The sequence below is a fragment of the Microtus oregoni genome, unplaced genomic scaffold, assembly GCF_018167655.1.
Source record: "Microtus oregoni isolate MIOR12 unplaced genomic scaffold, Mior012 000007F_ref0000211, whole genome shotgun sequence".
Lineage (NCBI taxonomy): Eukaryota > Metazoa > Chordata > Mammalia > Rodentia > Cricetidae > Microtus > Microtus oregoni.
In genome coordinates, this window is record NW_024543066.1 from 336,953 (window position 1) to 354,595 (window position 17,643).

Here is a 17,643-nt window from a genome sequence, read left to right on the forward strand (position 1 = left end):
CCATCAGTTAGGATCCTTAAGATGCAGACATACTTCTAAAATCCTAAAATTTATTATCAAAATCAAAATAAATTTATCTAGAAAATAAAAGAGACTGGTATATAAAAAACTAGGGAAAGTTGTATTAAGAACAATTGTCAGGAAGAATATATGGAGGGCTCTGAAAATCTACATCAGACTCATAAATTGTGTTTACATAGGACTACATATAGATGTATGTTTTCATTTCTTCCCAGCAATCTTCAAGACACTAGGTGTCACTAGAATCCAGCAAAAATCTGGATTCGGCTTTAAGAGAATTAGAACAGATTAACAGCCAATGAAAACGACGTAATAACATTCTATTAAGGATTTTAGGCTTTCTCTCCTTTATTATTGTTCTTTCTGTCCTCCTCCTCCTCTTTTCCCTCCTCCTTGCCCTCCTCGCCCTTCCTTTTCCTCTTCTTCCCCCAACCCCTTTCCTTTCTGTGTAAATTCAGCCATTGTACAGAATACAGAGCACGTGACTGTGAGTTTCCCTTACTGAGCCCTCCCGAGTCAGGAGGACAGCAGAAACTGCTTTTCTTTTTACAAGGGAACCGTGAGAAGACATAATGTCTTCCTAACCTTCAAAACTGCTTAAGTTGTCGCAGGCAATCTCCTCCACCACCGTCTGTTTCTCCCTCTTAGTCTGTGCCTTGCACCAGGAGAGTGAGGTTCCTATGAGGAGATCTCAAAGTGCTGTTTGAGCTCCTGATTTTAGCTGACTCCTGCTGCCCAGGTTTCTAGCTTCGGTCCAGTCTGCGCAGGACTTGGAAACGGTGTGTGAGGATACTACACCTTCCTCTTATTTCACTTTAACAACATTGAAGTAGTTTTTAAACTTTAATTATCCTTAAATAAGAATCATGTATAGGTGCTACAGTTACTGCATGGCTTACTATAATAAGATAAAAACCACTTACTTAAAAAGCTCGTTTCTGTCGATGGCTCTGTTGGTCTGGGGGTCGATGGCATAGACAGTCAGATCGCACTTGCTATAGTCTTCTAAGGAGAAGGCGTCTCCATGGCGACGGGCACCAATGGACTCTACCACAACCTTGGCACCAGGAATTTGCTCCTGAACATAGCGATCCAAAATCCTAGATATAAAATAACACATAAATATGACATTCTGGTTGATTTAGTGAGGATTAAAAAAAATCCACCTCAATCTGAAATGACATTTAGTAAATGATAGCCAGTTTCTGCTCATGTTTACTATGTATGAACCATTGGGCAAAGTCTCTATGGGTTTTCAGCATTCAACTCTCAATGATTTTGGAGGATGAATAAGCATAAGACGTTATCAATCATGTGAATTTATGATATCTTTGAGTGTTTACTTGGCTCATGGGAAATGTCAGCTCTATTGCTCAACCGAAGCTGTCTCTGGTTTAAAGGAGACACAGGACACTGGGACTCTCCACTCATATTGTTGATATCATAAATGACCCCTCTGCAGGAGCATGTGATACTAGCAACATGCTACACTGGAGGACTAGAACACTGGCTTTCCCAAGGGCACAAAGGTCCTCAGAGCATGGTCACCATGGAAGAATGTAGACATGTTTAGTGAGTTTACAAGACTAAATATTCCATGAACATCCCAGAAGCTCGTTAGGATAAATATAAACACTTAAAAGACGTATTATCATCTTCCACGGAAAAATAAATTTTGGTAGAAGATAGAAATGATGTTATCCATTAGAATATTTTTTTGAGAGTATAACTTTTCTATAATTCTGTAACTTGATCTTAATTGAAAATACCTATTATTAAACATTCATTGTTTTCTATATTTATATAAATAGGAACTTCTTAAAAATATCTTTATTATTAAAACATTGTATCACTAACACTTGTAGAGAATATTAGAATATATATATGAATCTTATATTTAAGTGTAAAGTATTAACAATAACCATATATGTCAAGTTCTTTTGAGATAGGGTCTCACTAAGCAGCACAGGTTGACTTAAAACTCAATCCATAGATCACTGTCTTTTCATGCAGAAACCCTTCTTTAACCAAAATATCTTTGTTCTTACATCTTTCTTTTCAACGTATTTTTCTCCAACTTACTGCCTCCTTTTCATTTTATATCCTTTTATGTTACCACGAGTCAAAGGGAGATAAACAAAATTATCATCTTATTAATATAAATTTGAATTCAATATACATATATAACATAATATAATAACATTGCCCTTGTGCATATTATACTAGGAGACTTAGTACGTTTCCAGGGAAACACCATACAAAACACAAGACAGCAAAAATATCTTTTCAGTCTTTGTTGAGAATGATTTACAGTGGCCTTGCTGTCGACTTGGAGTGAGTGCAAACAGCAGATGGAGAAAGAAACAAGAGCAGAGACAAAGCCAAAGATGTGAGCTTAGTCAAGACACAGAGGTACGAGTTTTATAGGCACATAAAAGAGGAAGTGCAGGGGTTATATAATGTATGATATTAAAATCTCTAAGGTCAAAGTCCAATCTACTTAAATCAATGGAATTCTCTTAAATTATTGATCTGTTCATGGTAGCAACTACAACGAATAGCTTAAAAGAAAATAATGCATATCTAATTAAAGTTCATTCCCAATTTTTTTTTGGGGGGGGGTTGGTTTGAATATGCTTTAGCTAAATGTTACACCTTGGTAAAAAGTACCAGACTGCAAAAACTGACCTCCTGGATGTGTGGTGACCACAGTTGGAGGCCTATCTAATGTGAACACAGGGGCTAAACAGGAGAATATTTTGCCCTCACCATCCAAGGTTAACTAGATACCAGGGGACTGTGGGGCCATCTCTAAAATTTTCTGTAACTTTTTGGTGTCACTGGCCTCTTGTTCAGGGAAGCCATGGAGACCTCCCTTGATGGACTCCAACCAGTATTTATGACATAGGGGGAAAGGTCCTCGGCGCTTTCAAGTGGAGCTGCAGCAAATCAAGTCCCTCACCTCAGCTCATTCTCATTCAGATGGAACAACTGGAAATGGAGACCTAATGAACCAGAGGCTCTTTCTGAGCCCAGCTGACCCCTGAGGACCAGACACACAACTGGCCTTAGCTGTGAAAAAGATGGTTAATTTTCTCCACTTTCCTGACCTTAAATACCCAAAAAGAAGGTATAAAAGATTAGAACAATTGGTATATTTCTATAACAGTCTGAAGGACTATGCTCCCTAAATACTATACTTAAATCTATATAAGATGTTATTTAGACAACTATTTCTCACTAATGATATTGATTATAAGAGTCCCAGATATAAGATACCATGACATTGACTTAATTCAATACTGCAGCACCTACTTGCAACAACAGCAACTAAACAAGATAGTTCCACTGTTATTTTAACTTAAAGATCAAATGCTGATTAAATTTGTTCTTTCTCTTGCTCTCTGGAAGCCACCCGGGAGGGACCTAACACTGTGATGCTAGCTACTCCAACAGCTTTCAGAATACCCAGAACAGATCCTTGGCTCAACACTCTTGAGCTCCGTCTTTGAAGCTAAAGGAAAACTTTGGAAGAACACAATGGAGGGAGATTTCAATGGACGTTGATTGGACAATTAATGGACATTCCGTATCTTGGCTCCTCCTGGCTCCCTGCCTAGGAATTGTAACACTAAAGACTCTTGTCTTTACTTCTTCCTGGCATCTCTACCCAGGCACAAGGCAAGGATTCTTTTCCTTCCTCCCTACCCCTGGCTGTCATAGAAATGTAACCATGAGGTACCTTTGATGTCCCCTAGATAGGCTTATCCCAACTGCCATGTCTGAAGACTCCACCTGGCACTACGAAGTCAGCTTTGGTCAGTGTCTCAGGTCCCTGAATGGCCCCTATTATATCCTCCTCTATGGAGAGGATAATAAAGCCAGGAGAGAGACATAGCAGGCAGTTTAAGCACAGGGGCTGAGTCAGCACATGCTCTTGGCCAGAAGTTGAAAATGTACTTGGTCCTGTACTGGCCAAAAGCATCTGGGAGTCTAAAGAATAGTTTTGGTAGAGACTGAACATTTCAGATGGGTGAGTCAGTGACCTGGCTAAGGGATCATTGCTCTGAACAGTGGGTGCACCTTCAGCTATGTGGAAGAGAACGGAGGACTAAACAGCCCTATAACGAGATGATGTAAAACTCTTTCCTAGGACCCCCGCCCTCTAGCACAGTAGCCTAGAGAGCTTTGCAAGTCTGTCTGAGAGCTTTGTTTTCCCAAATTACTCAGAAGAGTGCGACTTTCCATTTCCTCTTCTCTTCCAAGTGCCTGCTTTCGGTAGTGCTTCAGGCTTCGCTTTTTCTCTGAAGCACTCCTCCCCTAATGTGGCTGCTTCTTGACCACATGACTGGCCTGAACACAGGTTGAACTCAAACCACTAGGAACTTTGCCCTCTTCTGTTCCTCATTTCTCCTCCAGGCACTTGCTAAGATTCACAGCTTGCCTGCTTTCTTAAAGCTCAGTAAAATTGTCCTTGAGGTCCTTTTGGAGTCCATTCTTACATTTCTTTTTAATTCACAAGACTAAGAACCTCAAGAGGGGACCCTGATATCCCCAGTGAAGGTGATTCTTCCAGGTCTCCTCCATGGGGACACCCACAGTATTCTCCCTGGAGATTCTTCTTGGAGAAACCCAGAGCCATCCCATGGGTGTGTCGTTCTGTGTGCCCCTTTAAGGTAATGATGTAAAACTCTTTCCTAGGATTCTCATCCTCTAGCACAGTAGCTGAGAGAACTCTTTACATTCATGGCTAAAGTCTATATTAGAATCCCCACTCTAATCTACGTGAGTTCGAGGCCAACCTGGTCTACAGAGTGAATGCCAGGACAGGCTCCAAAGCTACACAGAGAAACCCTGTCTCGAAAAACCAAAAATAAATGAATAAGTAAATAAATAAAAAAGCTTTCCCACTCTATTTCATTAAAGAAAACAAAGCAAATATTCAATACACAGCCCATGCAAGACAGGCATTGCTGCCCATGCCTGCAAATCCTAGAATTTGGGAGGTGGAGGCAGGAGGATCAAAGGTTCAAGCTTGTCCCTGGACAATCTGGTCTATGTGAGAACTGTCTCAAACAAACAAACAAACAAATAAAGTGTGCAGCTCATACTTCCTTAAATTTGACTCCTGTTTTGTTCTCAATAGTGCTGGGATTATTGGTATGTGTTATCATCCTGGTTAAATTTATCTGCAGATTTAATGCTCCTTCTCTGAAGTATTTGAGAGAGCAACATATTTGAAAACGTTGGTACATCTAGAAATAACTTTGTTTCAAATATCAACCTGACCGACTTTCTGCTCTATTAAAAACTGCATCGCCTTAAGAGTCCAGTGTGTGCTACTTTTGCCCTGATTTCAAGAAAAATCGAGATCTTAAATTCGAAAGAAATTTGTATAATGGTGCATGCCAGGAGATGTTGCCAATTACAGTGAAATTGTTTTGTTTGCTTGATTGATCTTAAACTTGTGTAGGGCAGATGCTTGAAGCCTGTCTCATTAGAGCACTGCTCTCTTTCTCATTTCTCTCATTCATTAGTTTCTCCACTTTTCCAGCTTATTCCTAGTGAGAATCCCAAGGAACAAGCAAAACAGGGAAGACTCATGGAGAGGGGACAGTCACATACCAGACACCGTGAATAGCTGACTACAGTGTCCGTGGACGGAGAGGGAAAGGGGTCTCAATTAACAGCAATATTTTTGATCCGTATTTTAGTTTTTTTTTCTCCCTGAGAGATTTACACTTATCCTAATAATGAAATCCCTAGAGTCACATAAAACACACAGAATATAAGAAGGGTCTCCACGCCAAATCACATTATAATTTTGACATTTTGTAGGTACAGACAGCATGAATATAGCATTGGAACCCAGAGGTTTGGCTTTGGCATTCAGTGCTTTTAAGCATCAGTTGCATAATATTAGACTAGTGATTATAAGTTTACAAAGTTTTAAGCTCTTCAGATATAATGTATTTATAATTAAATACATTAAATTTATCAATTATATATACTCTATTACTATAAAAAACAGTGGAAAATCATTCCCTGCATGGAATCTTGTGTGTTACTAACTAAACTGACTAAAGCTCCCTCCCTTAAGAGAATGCCCAAACCAGCTGCCAAATATGGCTGTCAACATCTAGAGAGGCCCCTCCCCATTCCAGGAAAGGTGTCTATTCAAGAAACATTAAGAAATAGTGCAAAGCCCACTAAATATATAGGTCATCACAGTACTCTCCAGGCCATTGCTTTCTCTCTTTTATCCTTCTAGTGTGCCTCTATGGTTCCATAGTAAACTATGCTTGTCTTCTATACCAAGATCTATGTGTCTCATCTGAATTGTTTTGATGGAGAACACAAGGATCTGGGGGCAGAGAGGAGCCAGCGTGACATTCCTGAATCACATGTACTTATTAAAGTACTAATCAGTGATAAAATAAAATGAGCTATCTAGCCCTGAAACTGTGGAGCAACCTTAGACGGTTATTATGAAGGAAGCCAACTTGAAAAGGCTGAATACTGAATAGCTCCATACATTATCATCCTTCAGTTTCCATGGAGATGGTTTTAGAATATCTTGGGAATTGCAAAGTCTGTGGATGATCTTCAAGTTTTTTTTCCTTCTGCAAAATGTCATAGCTATTGCATTTAATTTTTCCACATCCTGTCAAATGACTTGAACCATCTCTACATGACTAATAGTACCCAACACAGTGTATATGCCATATAGATAGCTGCTATACTGGTTTGCTTGTCTTTCCATATTCAGCAGTAACTACATTTTTCTTTCAAAATTTTGAACCACAAGTTGGTCAAATTCATAATATGTCGCCTACAGATGTATAAAGGCAGTTTTACATTACATTCTGGACCCAACAAAATCACAGATTAAAAAGAGTGTGTTCTAGGGAACTGAGTAAGAAAAGGGTGACATCAAAATGTTGGACACAAATTATTACACCTGAATCAGACACTTAGAAACTGATTTTTCTAAGGGTGAATGAGACTGAGTCACTACTTGGGCTACAAGGTAACTAAAGTGAATGACGGATTGGCTCCTCCTCTTTCATTATGTGTGTGTCTCCTTCGCTATGGGTCAGACTGTGAACTCTTTAACCATTTGAGGAGTATCTAAATCTATCTCATCTCCCTTCAAGGTTGAAGGCAAGATAAAGGTCATCGTCTTGAGTCAGCATCATCTGAGAGTTTAAGAACAGGAAATCAGAGGAGTCAGACCCCCTACATATAAGAGAAATTATCAATGAGGGTAAGTCTGCATTGCACAGCAGAAGTACTCATCTGGAAACCAGATTGATCCCCTGTGGTGATGACCAGTTATTAGATCAACAGTGCATCTGAGGACAAGAACAATGATGGGTCAGTGACATGCTGGACCAACATACCTGACATACCTTGGCCAACATTGGTTAATTATGCATACTTCATGGAGTCTATTTGAACCTAAATCTTTTTTTTTTTGATTTTTCGAGACAGGGTTTCTCCGTAGCTTTTGGTTCCTGTCCTGGAACTAGCTCTTGTAGACCAGGCTGGCCTTGAACTCATAGAGATCCGCCTGCCTCTGCCTCCCGAGTGCTGGGATTAAAGGCGTGCGCCACCACCGCCCGGCTTGAACCTAAATCTTATGGCAGAAGCTAGAAAGCAAACTTGGGAGGGGTGTCACTGGGCCCCCTCTATGTCCTTCTCAAATGGCTACATAGGATTGATCTCCCTTCTTTGCTTTCATCTCTTTAATCAGCATCATTGGGATAGCTGGTCAAATTTATAATGTTGAAGCTGCAGGAACCTAGGATTGTTTCTAAAAACTCTGGCTACACACACTGTTTAAATCTGTAGAACGTATTAGAACAAGACTTAATCATAATATAAATTCTGGACTTAGTTGATAATTATGTTTCAAAACGATGGCAAAGAATACACCATAATGCTGGATATGTGTAAAGCTGACTAAAGGGTTAGGGATGAGGCTCGTGGAAAATTTCCATGGTTTCCTTTTAATATTTCCTAAAAAACAAGTTTAATAAATTCTGGTGATATTTGAAGAATAGAAGTAAAATGTACAGAGCACACAAAGTCAGACAAGGTTAACCACAAAATCTATAGAGAAAATATTTTAGACAATTGATACTTTAAAATCAAAGAACTAAACCTTTATCACTAAGTAGTATGACCTACAATAGGTTCTTTGAGAATGGCATTCCATATTGAATACCGGCAAGTGTAAATTTAATAATATGAGTGTCGATGTGAAGATGAATGCACTAGTGTAAAGCTCAGGATGTGTACAGGTTAGTGAGAGAAGTGGCACGAAATAAGTGTGTTTCCTCAAAACTGACAGAAATTCCTGTGATGTGATCATTTATCAAACATTTACATATGAGTGAGAGTACTGAGAAATTTTTAAGGTGAAAATACTCTGAGTGATATTGTAATGATGGATATATTACTTTAATGTATAGAGTCACTTGTCAGTGATCTATTCTTTAGTGTGAAAAATACAACTATCATATATATATTATTAAATATAATATATATATATTATACATGTACACATATTGTCCCTGTGCCAGTCACTTATCTATGTATTAGACATATAGGAACAAACAACAATAACATCTACCTATAACATCCACCAAGAATAACATCTAAAAACTATGCTGACTTCATCAAATTGATACAAGCAACGCAAGACTGAAGTGTACATGCTGGATACCACTGGCTGTCACTTGTGTGGTCACAGGACGTTTCTTTTAGTTTCACTACAGGCTCTGGTTTGTATTTAAGAAGAGGGTCTTTAAAAATCAACAATGAGACTTGCTCATTGTCATGCTCACAGAAAAAGGGGACATTGGTGACTGCATTTCTTACATCCCTACAGGGTACTTTGGCATCCTGTGTGCTTAGCGAGGATGAAAATAAATGAGAACATAACTGTAGCCTTCATCTAAGAAGAATGAATTGAAGATGACTGACCAAAAATGAGAAGAAGAATTGTCCTGAGTTTAAATTCTCACCATTAATTGGGTCTACTTAAAATACAAATATTATTGTAACAAAAATCTGAGATGACAACTCACGCAAGATATGCTGCGGTGGTGATGCTAGAAATACAGATGGATGATGCCAGTCTAGTGTTTCGAGCTGGTGAGACACCCTACCAGTTACTTATGGTTAGCAAGTGGCTTCATTCCACCCTGATAGGCTTTGATGTGAAATGTGAACAGAGCAGGAAGAACCTATGAGCGACAGCCTCCCTTTTTCCACGTCTTCTCTAATCTATTTTTGAAGATTGAGAATGCCTTGCTTTGTTCCCTGGTGTGGCCTTAAACTCATAACCTCCCCGCTCAGTCTCTCAGTGTTTGACTTATAGACATGTACCACCTCGCCTGGTTTTCTTCATCCTTTAAAGGCTCATGCCTTCTCACACTGTATTCTAAATTAAAGAAAACATTTTTTTTTTAACTCACAGGAATTGAAAAAGCAATGTGTTTATCTATGGTTCTGGCTTCAGAAGGTCCTAGATTAAAGTCAGAGCAAAGGAATTTCAAAAACAAGGACAGGGATTATACTCCATTCTGAGGAGAAGACAGATAACACAGATAGACAAAGCTCTGCCAGAGAAGGGAAGACACACTACAGCAGGGATATACCCACATATCTCATGTAACCCAGTGTGTCCCACCAAAGCTTTCAACAAACCTAGTCAACCCCTTCGAAGGTCAAGATGAAATAGATAGCCTTCTCCATTTTCTCCAAAGGTAACTCTGAATCTAACAATAATACTTTTCAATTTGTTCTACAAAACATGAAGTATTCCACCAAAAAGGGAACATTATCAAATCCTCTCCACAAAAAAACGTTATTTTGATTCCAAAACCCAATGATGATACAACAATAACAACAACAACAACAACCACAACAGCAATAACAAGAAGCCATAGGCCAGTAAATCCAAAAATGCTCAAAAGAATGCTTGCAAACAATCATCCTGAAGAAGCAAGGTTGGTTCAACATACACAAATCAGATCATACAGACAGAAAAATCTTGATACATGAAGGAAATGAATTCTAAAATGTTCAAAAGGCCTTCGTGATCAAAGTCATGACAGATATAAATATGATAAACCCTGTAAATAATAGAGACTATATACAGCTCTCTTAGTTACCTTTCTATTGCTGTGATAAAAATGTTATTATGACCAAGGTACTGAAATAAAGAACACATTTGGTTTGGGGCTCATGGTTTCAGATAGAGTTCATTACCACCATGGGGTTGGGCACGGTAGCAGGCAGGCAGTCATGGTGCTAGGGAAGTAGCTAAGAGCTTACATCTTAAGACACAACCACAAAGCAGAGAGAGAGAGAGAGAGAGAGAGAGAGAGAGAGAGAGAGAGAGAGACACTGGGACTGGTGTAAGTCTTTTGAAACCTTAAAGCTTGACCCTAGTGAGATACAACCTCCAGCAAGGTCACACTGTGTAATCCTTCCAAACAGTTCACCAGCTGGGGATCAAAATTCAAACATATGTCTGTGGCGGCCATTCTCTTTGAAATCACAACAACGTAACTAAAATTATGCCAGATGGGGTAAAATTAAGAGCACCGCCTTCAGAGTCGGGAACAGAATACAGATGCTCACTCTCTTCTCACTTATGAAGTCATAGCTGGAGCAATAGGATGAGAGAAACACATAAAAGTAGTAGAAATATGAAAGAAAGAAGCTAAGCAGTTTCTGCTCACAAATGAAATGATTCTAAACTGAGAGCCTACAAAACCCTCTTAGATATAATAAACATTTTCAATAAAATGGCAGGATACAAAATCAATATACAGACATCAGTAGCCTTCACATGTGGCAACAATTAACTTACAAAGGAAGACATTAGAAAATTATCTCATTTATAATAGCTTCAAAACAATGAATCAATCTGAATAAATCTAACCGTGAAAGTTTTTTTTTTTAACCATGAAAGTTAAAGACCCCCACAATGAAAACTTCAGGACATTGAGAAAGAGAAATCAAAGATGAATTCAGCAGAATTAATAGTATGGAAATACCTATATTTCCAAGAGTAAACTATGGGTTCAATACAATTCCCATCAAAATTCCAATGCTATTTTTTTTTTTATAAAACTAGGGAAACAATCCGAGAACTCATATGGAACTGCAAAAATCAAACACTAAAGCAGTGCTAAGGATAAACAACATAGACAGAGTAATACGGTGCAGGGTCTCAAATTATACCACAGGGCATTAGCAACAAAGACAGGCCTAAGAAGAGAGGTAAACTGATGGAAATTAATTGAGAACTTATATATAAGCTGGCATAGCTATTAGAACCCAGACGTTGTAAGCTGACATAGCTCTGAGAAGCCAGACATAAAGTGACATAGCTATATTCACTTAAGATTCGACAAAGATGTTAAAAACATGTCGTGGGAAAAAACAGCATCTGTAATTAATAATACTGGAATAAAACTGGATATCTACCAGCAAAGGATGAAATTAGATCCATATACAGAGGATTCCCCTCTGTATGCTGTGGCTACCCTTGGTTAATAAAGAAACTGTCTTAGGCCTGAGATAGAGTAGAGTAGAGCTAGGTGGGGAAACTAAACTGAGTGCCAGGAGAAAGGAGGCGGAGTCAGAGAGAAGTCATGGAGCCACTGCCAGAGACAGACATGTTGATACCTTGCTGGTAGGCCACAGGTCTCGTGGTAAAATATAAAATAATGGAAATTGGTTAATTCTTGATATAAGAGCTAGCTAGCAATATGCTTAAGTAATTGGCCAACCAGTGATTTAATTAATACAGTTTCTGTGTGGTTATTTTGGGAGTCTGGGCAGCTGGGAAACGAACAAGTGGCCTTCTTATAACGTTGGAGACCTTTTTTTTTTAATTTTTATTTTTTTCCTGCTGCCAGGACTATAACCCAGTGCAGTCTTCATGGAAATCAATGTGGCAATTTCTCAATAATTAAAAATAGAACTACTCCCTGACCCAATTATGCCACTCCTGGGCATAGATCCAAAGATATAAAAATGGAATAGTATTTAGGTATAAAGAAAAATGAGATCATAAAATGTTCAGGAAAATGGATGGACACAGGGACTTAAGTGAGGTGGCTGGAGCTCAGAAACAAAGAAATAAAGAAACCAAAACAACAACAAACGCTGAACATTCTCTTTCATCTGTAGAGGGTGAACGTGTTAATGTTTCCTACAAAGAAAACTCTCTCTCTCTCTCTCTCTCTCTCTCTCTCTCTCTCTCTCTCTCTCTCTGTGTGTGTGTGTGTGTGTGTGTGTGTCTGGCTAGGACCTGCTTCTCAGAACAGAGAGCTGGACATGCCATCTTCCATAAAGTATATAATGTGAAAATCAATTACAATGTGCAATAAAAATCAAATTCAAATGGGGTTTTTATTGTTCCACCGTAGTTTGAAGGCTGCATGTCATCCACAGCAAATATGGAAAAGCATATTTAACTAAGAATTTTCTATGTAGATAGCATTTTAAAAATAATAGCCAAAAATTGAAAAAAGTGGGTCACTTCACTTACATATTTTGGAACCAAATCATTTTTGACAAATACTTAAGTTTAAATTTGTACCATCACCATTCCCAGTCCCTTGTATATAGATCTTCAGCTATCTCCAGCTGGAAAAAGCTTATGTGTTAGGGCTTTACTAAAATTATTTTAAAGCTGAGGTGAGTGTGTTCATTTGAGATTATTTTAACTTTTATTTTTATAGCAAATTATCATGGCAATCATCTTCTTAATTACCTCTTTGGTATTATGAATAAGTCAAACTAAAAATGATCATTTTCATCATTCAATAATAAAAATTTTTAAACTTGAATATTCAACCAAGAAATAGTTGTTGAATCTTTTAATATTTCTTCATGGGAACCAATATCACCAAGGGGATGTGGCTTGGCTCTGTCCCTCAGTGTAGATTCAAACGAATCACTACTCCCTAGTTATCTTGTATCTTTCTAGAAATGATGTCCCTTTCTAAAGTTTTGAAATTCCTTTGTACAATGAAGGGTCAGCCACACCCACCAAAACCAGGTTCTGTGTGGTTTCCACTGTGCATTCTGGCTGCTGTGTGGACTCTAGAATCCCTTACTTGTAAACCCTGCCTGGACTTTTCTTTTCCTCTTAAAAGAGACTTATTGACCTCTGTGCCATCTCTTCAGCTTCCTTTTCTTAAAAAGAAAATAGAGCATCTTTTATTTATTCTTTATTAATTATTTCATACATGTATATTGTGTATCTTGATTATACTTACCCCAACTCCCCGTTCCTAGTCCCTCAGGCATTTTTAACATCCTGCCACCAACACATCTAAAACCTCCCTTTCTGTCCTCTTTTTAAAACTGAAATAAAAAAGCTTTCTCATACTATATATTCTGATCATGGTTTCTCCTTCCCCTGACACTACCAGAATGTCAACTCCTCACCCGACCAACTTCATGCCTTCTTTCTCTGTCTTTAGAAAACAAACAAACAAACAAAATGCAAACCAGACAAGACAACAAACCATAATTTAAAAGAACAAGCTAATGAAACACCCACATTAGAGTCCATAAATCTCAGAATATCTTAATATACAATCACAAGGTCAATAAGACAAAAACAACAAAACAAAAAAGCAGCATGAGACAAAAAGTTTGCAAGATACCATTAGGTTCATTTTGTATTGGCCATCAACTGCTGGATACAGGGCTTGCTCTTCTATATACTCAGTGAGACTCCATAGGAGAAATCTAATTTCCTTCACCAGTGAATGCCAATTGGTGAGTGCTTCTTGACTGGGGATGTGAGCTCATGCATACTTCTCTCCTTCAGTACTGGGACCCCATCTGGCTTGAATCTGTGCTGGCCCTGTGCACAATGCCACAGTCTCTGTGAGTTCATATTACATCAGCCATGCTGTGTCTGGAAGACCATTTCCTTGGTGTTAATCATCCTTTATGGCTCTTACAATCTTTCTACTTCCTCGTCCTTATAGCTTACTGAACCCCGATAGCAGGCTTAGATCCTCATATCTTTCCTACTGAGCTTTCCTACTGTGCTGCCTGTTGGGACACTGACTGTTGACTTGATCTTGAGAAGGTAACTACATCTTTACTGAGTTCATGAATGTTATGACTATGTCATGATGCCTGGAATTTTCTGCGAGTTTAACTGGCAATCCAAAAAGCTCTACCTACAGCTTGTCAATACATTTTTTTTCCTTTCAAAAGAGGAATTAAAAGAGTAAAGATACATGGCAGATGGTGGGAGAGCTCCAGTAGGTGGTAGGTTTCCCTGACCTTCTGAACTTTGTTCTATTCCTTCAGGGAATCATCCCAGATTAAGCTTAAGAACCAGGCCAGGTGTCCCATAGCACTTTCTCCATTGGAGGGACCTTCTTCAGGACATCCCACGGGGTAAAAGCATTTCCCATAGACTGGAATTAGACTCTGAAAGAGTTTCTTTTCTACAACAGCTGGTTTGGTGTTGTGAACTTTGAAACCAAGTTTATTCGGTTTGTATTTGGCTACAAGGCTTCATGCTAATTGTTCAATGGTTTATGAAGACTCATTGATATTTGACAGGCTCTTTAGTGATTATTTCCTGTCTTGTGGTTGCTCTGTGCTACCTGTAAGTTCTGTGGTGATTGCTCCTTGGCTTTGTGGTTGCTCTCTGGAAGGTTTTGAAGCCTCTCTATTATTCCGTGATCTCTTTATTTTATTTCTCTGAACTAATTTTTAGTGTATTTTATCAAAATATACTATATAAGTCATTGTAAGCTATTTTCATTCTCTTTGGGATAATGTGGACCATTAAGAATAATTCAGTGTAGGCATAAACGAAATCATCTAAAATATTATTTATCACATTACTGATACAAATGAAATTTTTTACATGTAAGTGGTTGAATTTCCCATGATAAGAAGCAGTAGCTCAGAGAGAAAATCCATGAATAAACTATAGACAGTTAAGAGAAAAACCATGAATAAACCATAGTCAGTTAAGAGAAAAACCATAAGCACCAGAAAATGCAAAATTGATTGCTGCTGCTCAGAGCACAGTCCCGAGTAAAAGATTCATTGATTTTATACTCTGATGGTTGGATTATAAAATAATAAGTTGTTCTATTTGACAAAATTTCTGGATTTTAGAGCATAAAATATTACAGTGCTAAATTATTCATTTGGTATCTACGGAGAAGAGTACTTCAAAGGGGGAAGATGGTCACTACACTAGCTCATCTCTGTAAGGCAAGCACACAATTTCTCAAAAGAATGGTAGCTAGTACCACACACCCATTTTCACAGGGCAACTGCAAATGTACTTGCTGGAAATGTTTGAAAAAAAAAAAAGCCAAACTGAATAGTCTTGTATTTAGAGAGAATAAAACAGATTACTGATAACTAAGGCTGGCTAGTCTATATCTTTATCTTCCTTAACTTTCATGGTATTTTAAAATGAAAATCAGGTTAAATAAGCAACTAGAAAAAGACATTTTCTCATTGCTTTGGTGGCTTATTGATTCTGGTCTCTGGGGGAGAATCCTCGGTAGATTAAAAATGATGCTTAACTTGAAAGCAAGACAACCCGAGTTCTAATCCTCAGCATTCATGAAAATGTCAGGAATGGCCACATGTGTCTGTAACCTCTTCATCATGGGATAGACACTGGTAAATCTGGGGAGCTCACTGACTGTCCAGCCTAGTCCAAACAGAGAGTGTCAGAGTCAGCAAGAGACCCTGCCTCAAAAACTAGCATGGGAACAATAGAATAAAATTTCCAACGTCCTCTTCTGGCCTCTGCATGTATGCACATCACACACACACACACACACACACACACACACACACACTCCACACAGTCAGACATAATGATTCTTACAAAATACACCACCTAACACAATAGCTAAGCCTTGAATGTTGTTTTAACCTATTGTTTTTATATGGTTAAAGAAGCATAGGAAAATAGCACAGATACGTGTTTGATTTTTCTATGTGACAGCTAATCAGAAAGCTAATCAATTCACTATGCTTCTGTGAATGTAATTCCCCCAACAGAAACGATACAGTTTTGACTATCAGCATCCCGAGTAGAAACAATGATGAATGATGAGAGTTTTGGACATTGGAACAAAAGCCAAATCTTAGAAGAAGCAAGCAAGGCAAACAAACAGGTTGCCCGACAGGAATTTTTACACAGGCGTTTCCAGAGAGATCTTTTAAACAGTAAAATCGAAGTTTTCTTTTTCGTTTAGTTTGTCTGTTCTGATTTTCATGTTTTGTTTTTCTTGTTTTGTTGGTTTAAGAACTGACAGTAATTAAAACCCTGCCATAGAATACTTTCCATAAACTAGATATACACATGCGCGCTTGTTTTAGATCTCAAAGAAGATATTGCTTCCAGCACATGATGGTTGATGCCAATGGTTTCTAAATGCACTATACATTTATTTTAAAGCCTTTCTGCCACGCACCGCACCCCCGTGTCTGCGCTCTGTGCACTGGCACCCAGTTCATGAGCTTCGGGCAAGGGGGCTGGAGGTTAAAATACAAAGACACACACAGACAGAGAGACAGCGACAGGGGTCATCCTTGAATTCCCCAAGAATGCCCCCTTTATTGTGTTCAGGGGCAGATTATATAGAGATAGCCACGCCCCAGCCAAACCCACCAGAAACCACTCTCCTGACATCAGGAACTCCTGAAGGTCTCGTGCTCAGAGCAGCTGTAGGCACTCAGATCAGGGGATTACAAGGAATTCAGGATCTGAGGTCTCACTGCTCCCAACACTGAAGTGTGGTAAAAAATGAGGCGGAGGGCCAAGGACATGCACATTTAAAATGTCCCAAAGGTGGGGCCTTGCAGTCATTCAGTCAGCCTTCTGTGGAGGTAACGCAACAGTCAGTGGTCCACAGAAGTACAGCTTCTAGCACAGGAACCTGGACATTGGCACTGTTAGCACATGACCCACAGCACAGTAGAATAGACTTCAGTTATGCTTGACCTAAAAGCTATTCCTTCCATATTTCAGTTGTCTCAAATGGGTGGTGTTTGCTGGCACTAAAGGATTTATGTTGTCACTTGTCACCTACTCATTGGGGGATCAAATCAGACCACTGAACGCAAATCTTTCTCTCGCCTCATGGAACAATGGAGAACAAACCACCAAATGGTTAATCAACAATGACTTTATAAAATACCATTTTTTAAATAAAAGGATGAGTTATATCAGTGGACATATGATTTTTGAAAAAGAACACTTTGTGTACATTGCATGAGACTGCAATTCTGAATTTTTTGGATGATCTTAGATGGCCATTCAAGGCCCATAGTCAAATCACATGCCTGAGAATTGCTCATGCTGTTCTCTGAAGTTTTGTTGCTGCAGCAGAGCATTCGAACCCTGGGCCATCCTCAGTCTAACATCTACTGTTACTTGAATGTATTTACAGAACCTTTACCTAATTTCCGTGAAACTCTACAGCCCGGGAAAAGAGTAAGCAAAATTAGCATGAAGAAAGTGTTTTTAAAGCTTACTCCATCTGAATATTGTAATAATTTAAATGTCGCAGTCAAACTAAGACG

General features: G+C 38.7%; 1 protein-coding gene across 1 annotated transcript in view; it reads right to left on the minus strand.

Annotated features, from left to right (window-relative positions):
* The window catches only part of Pcdh15 (protocadherin related 15), a 600,282-nt gene that overhangs the window by 20,793 nt on the left and 561,846 nt on the right, over positions 1-17,643 (minus strand). The window contains exon 29 of the mRNA XM_041655402.1: positions 945-1,121. Within this exon, the coding sequence (XP_041511336.1) occupies positions 945-1,121 (177 nt within the window). The remainder of the gene's footprint in view (positions 1-944; positions 1,122-17,643) is intronic.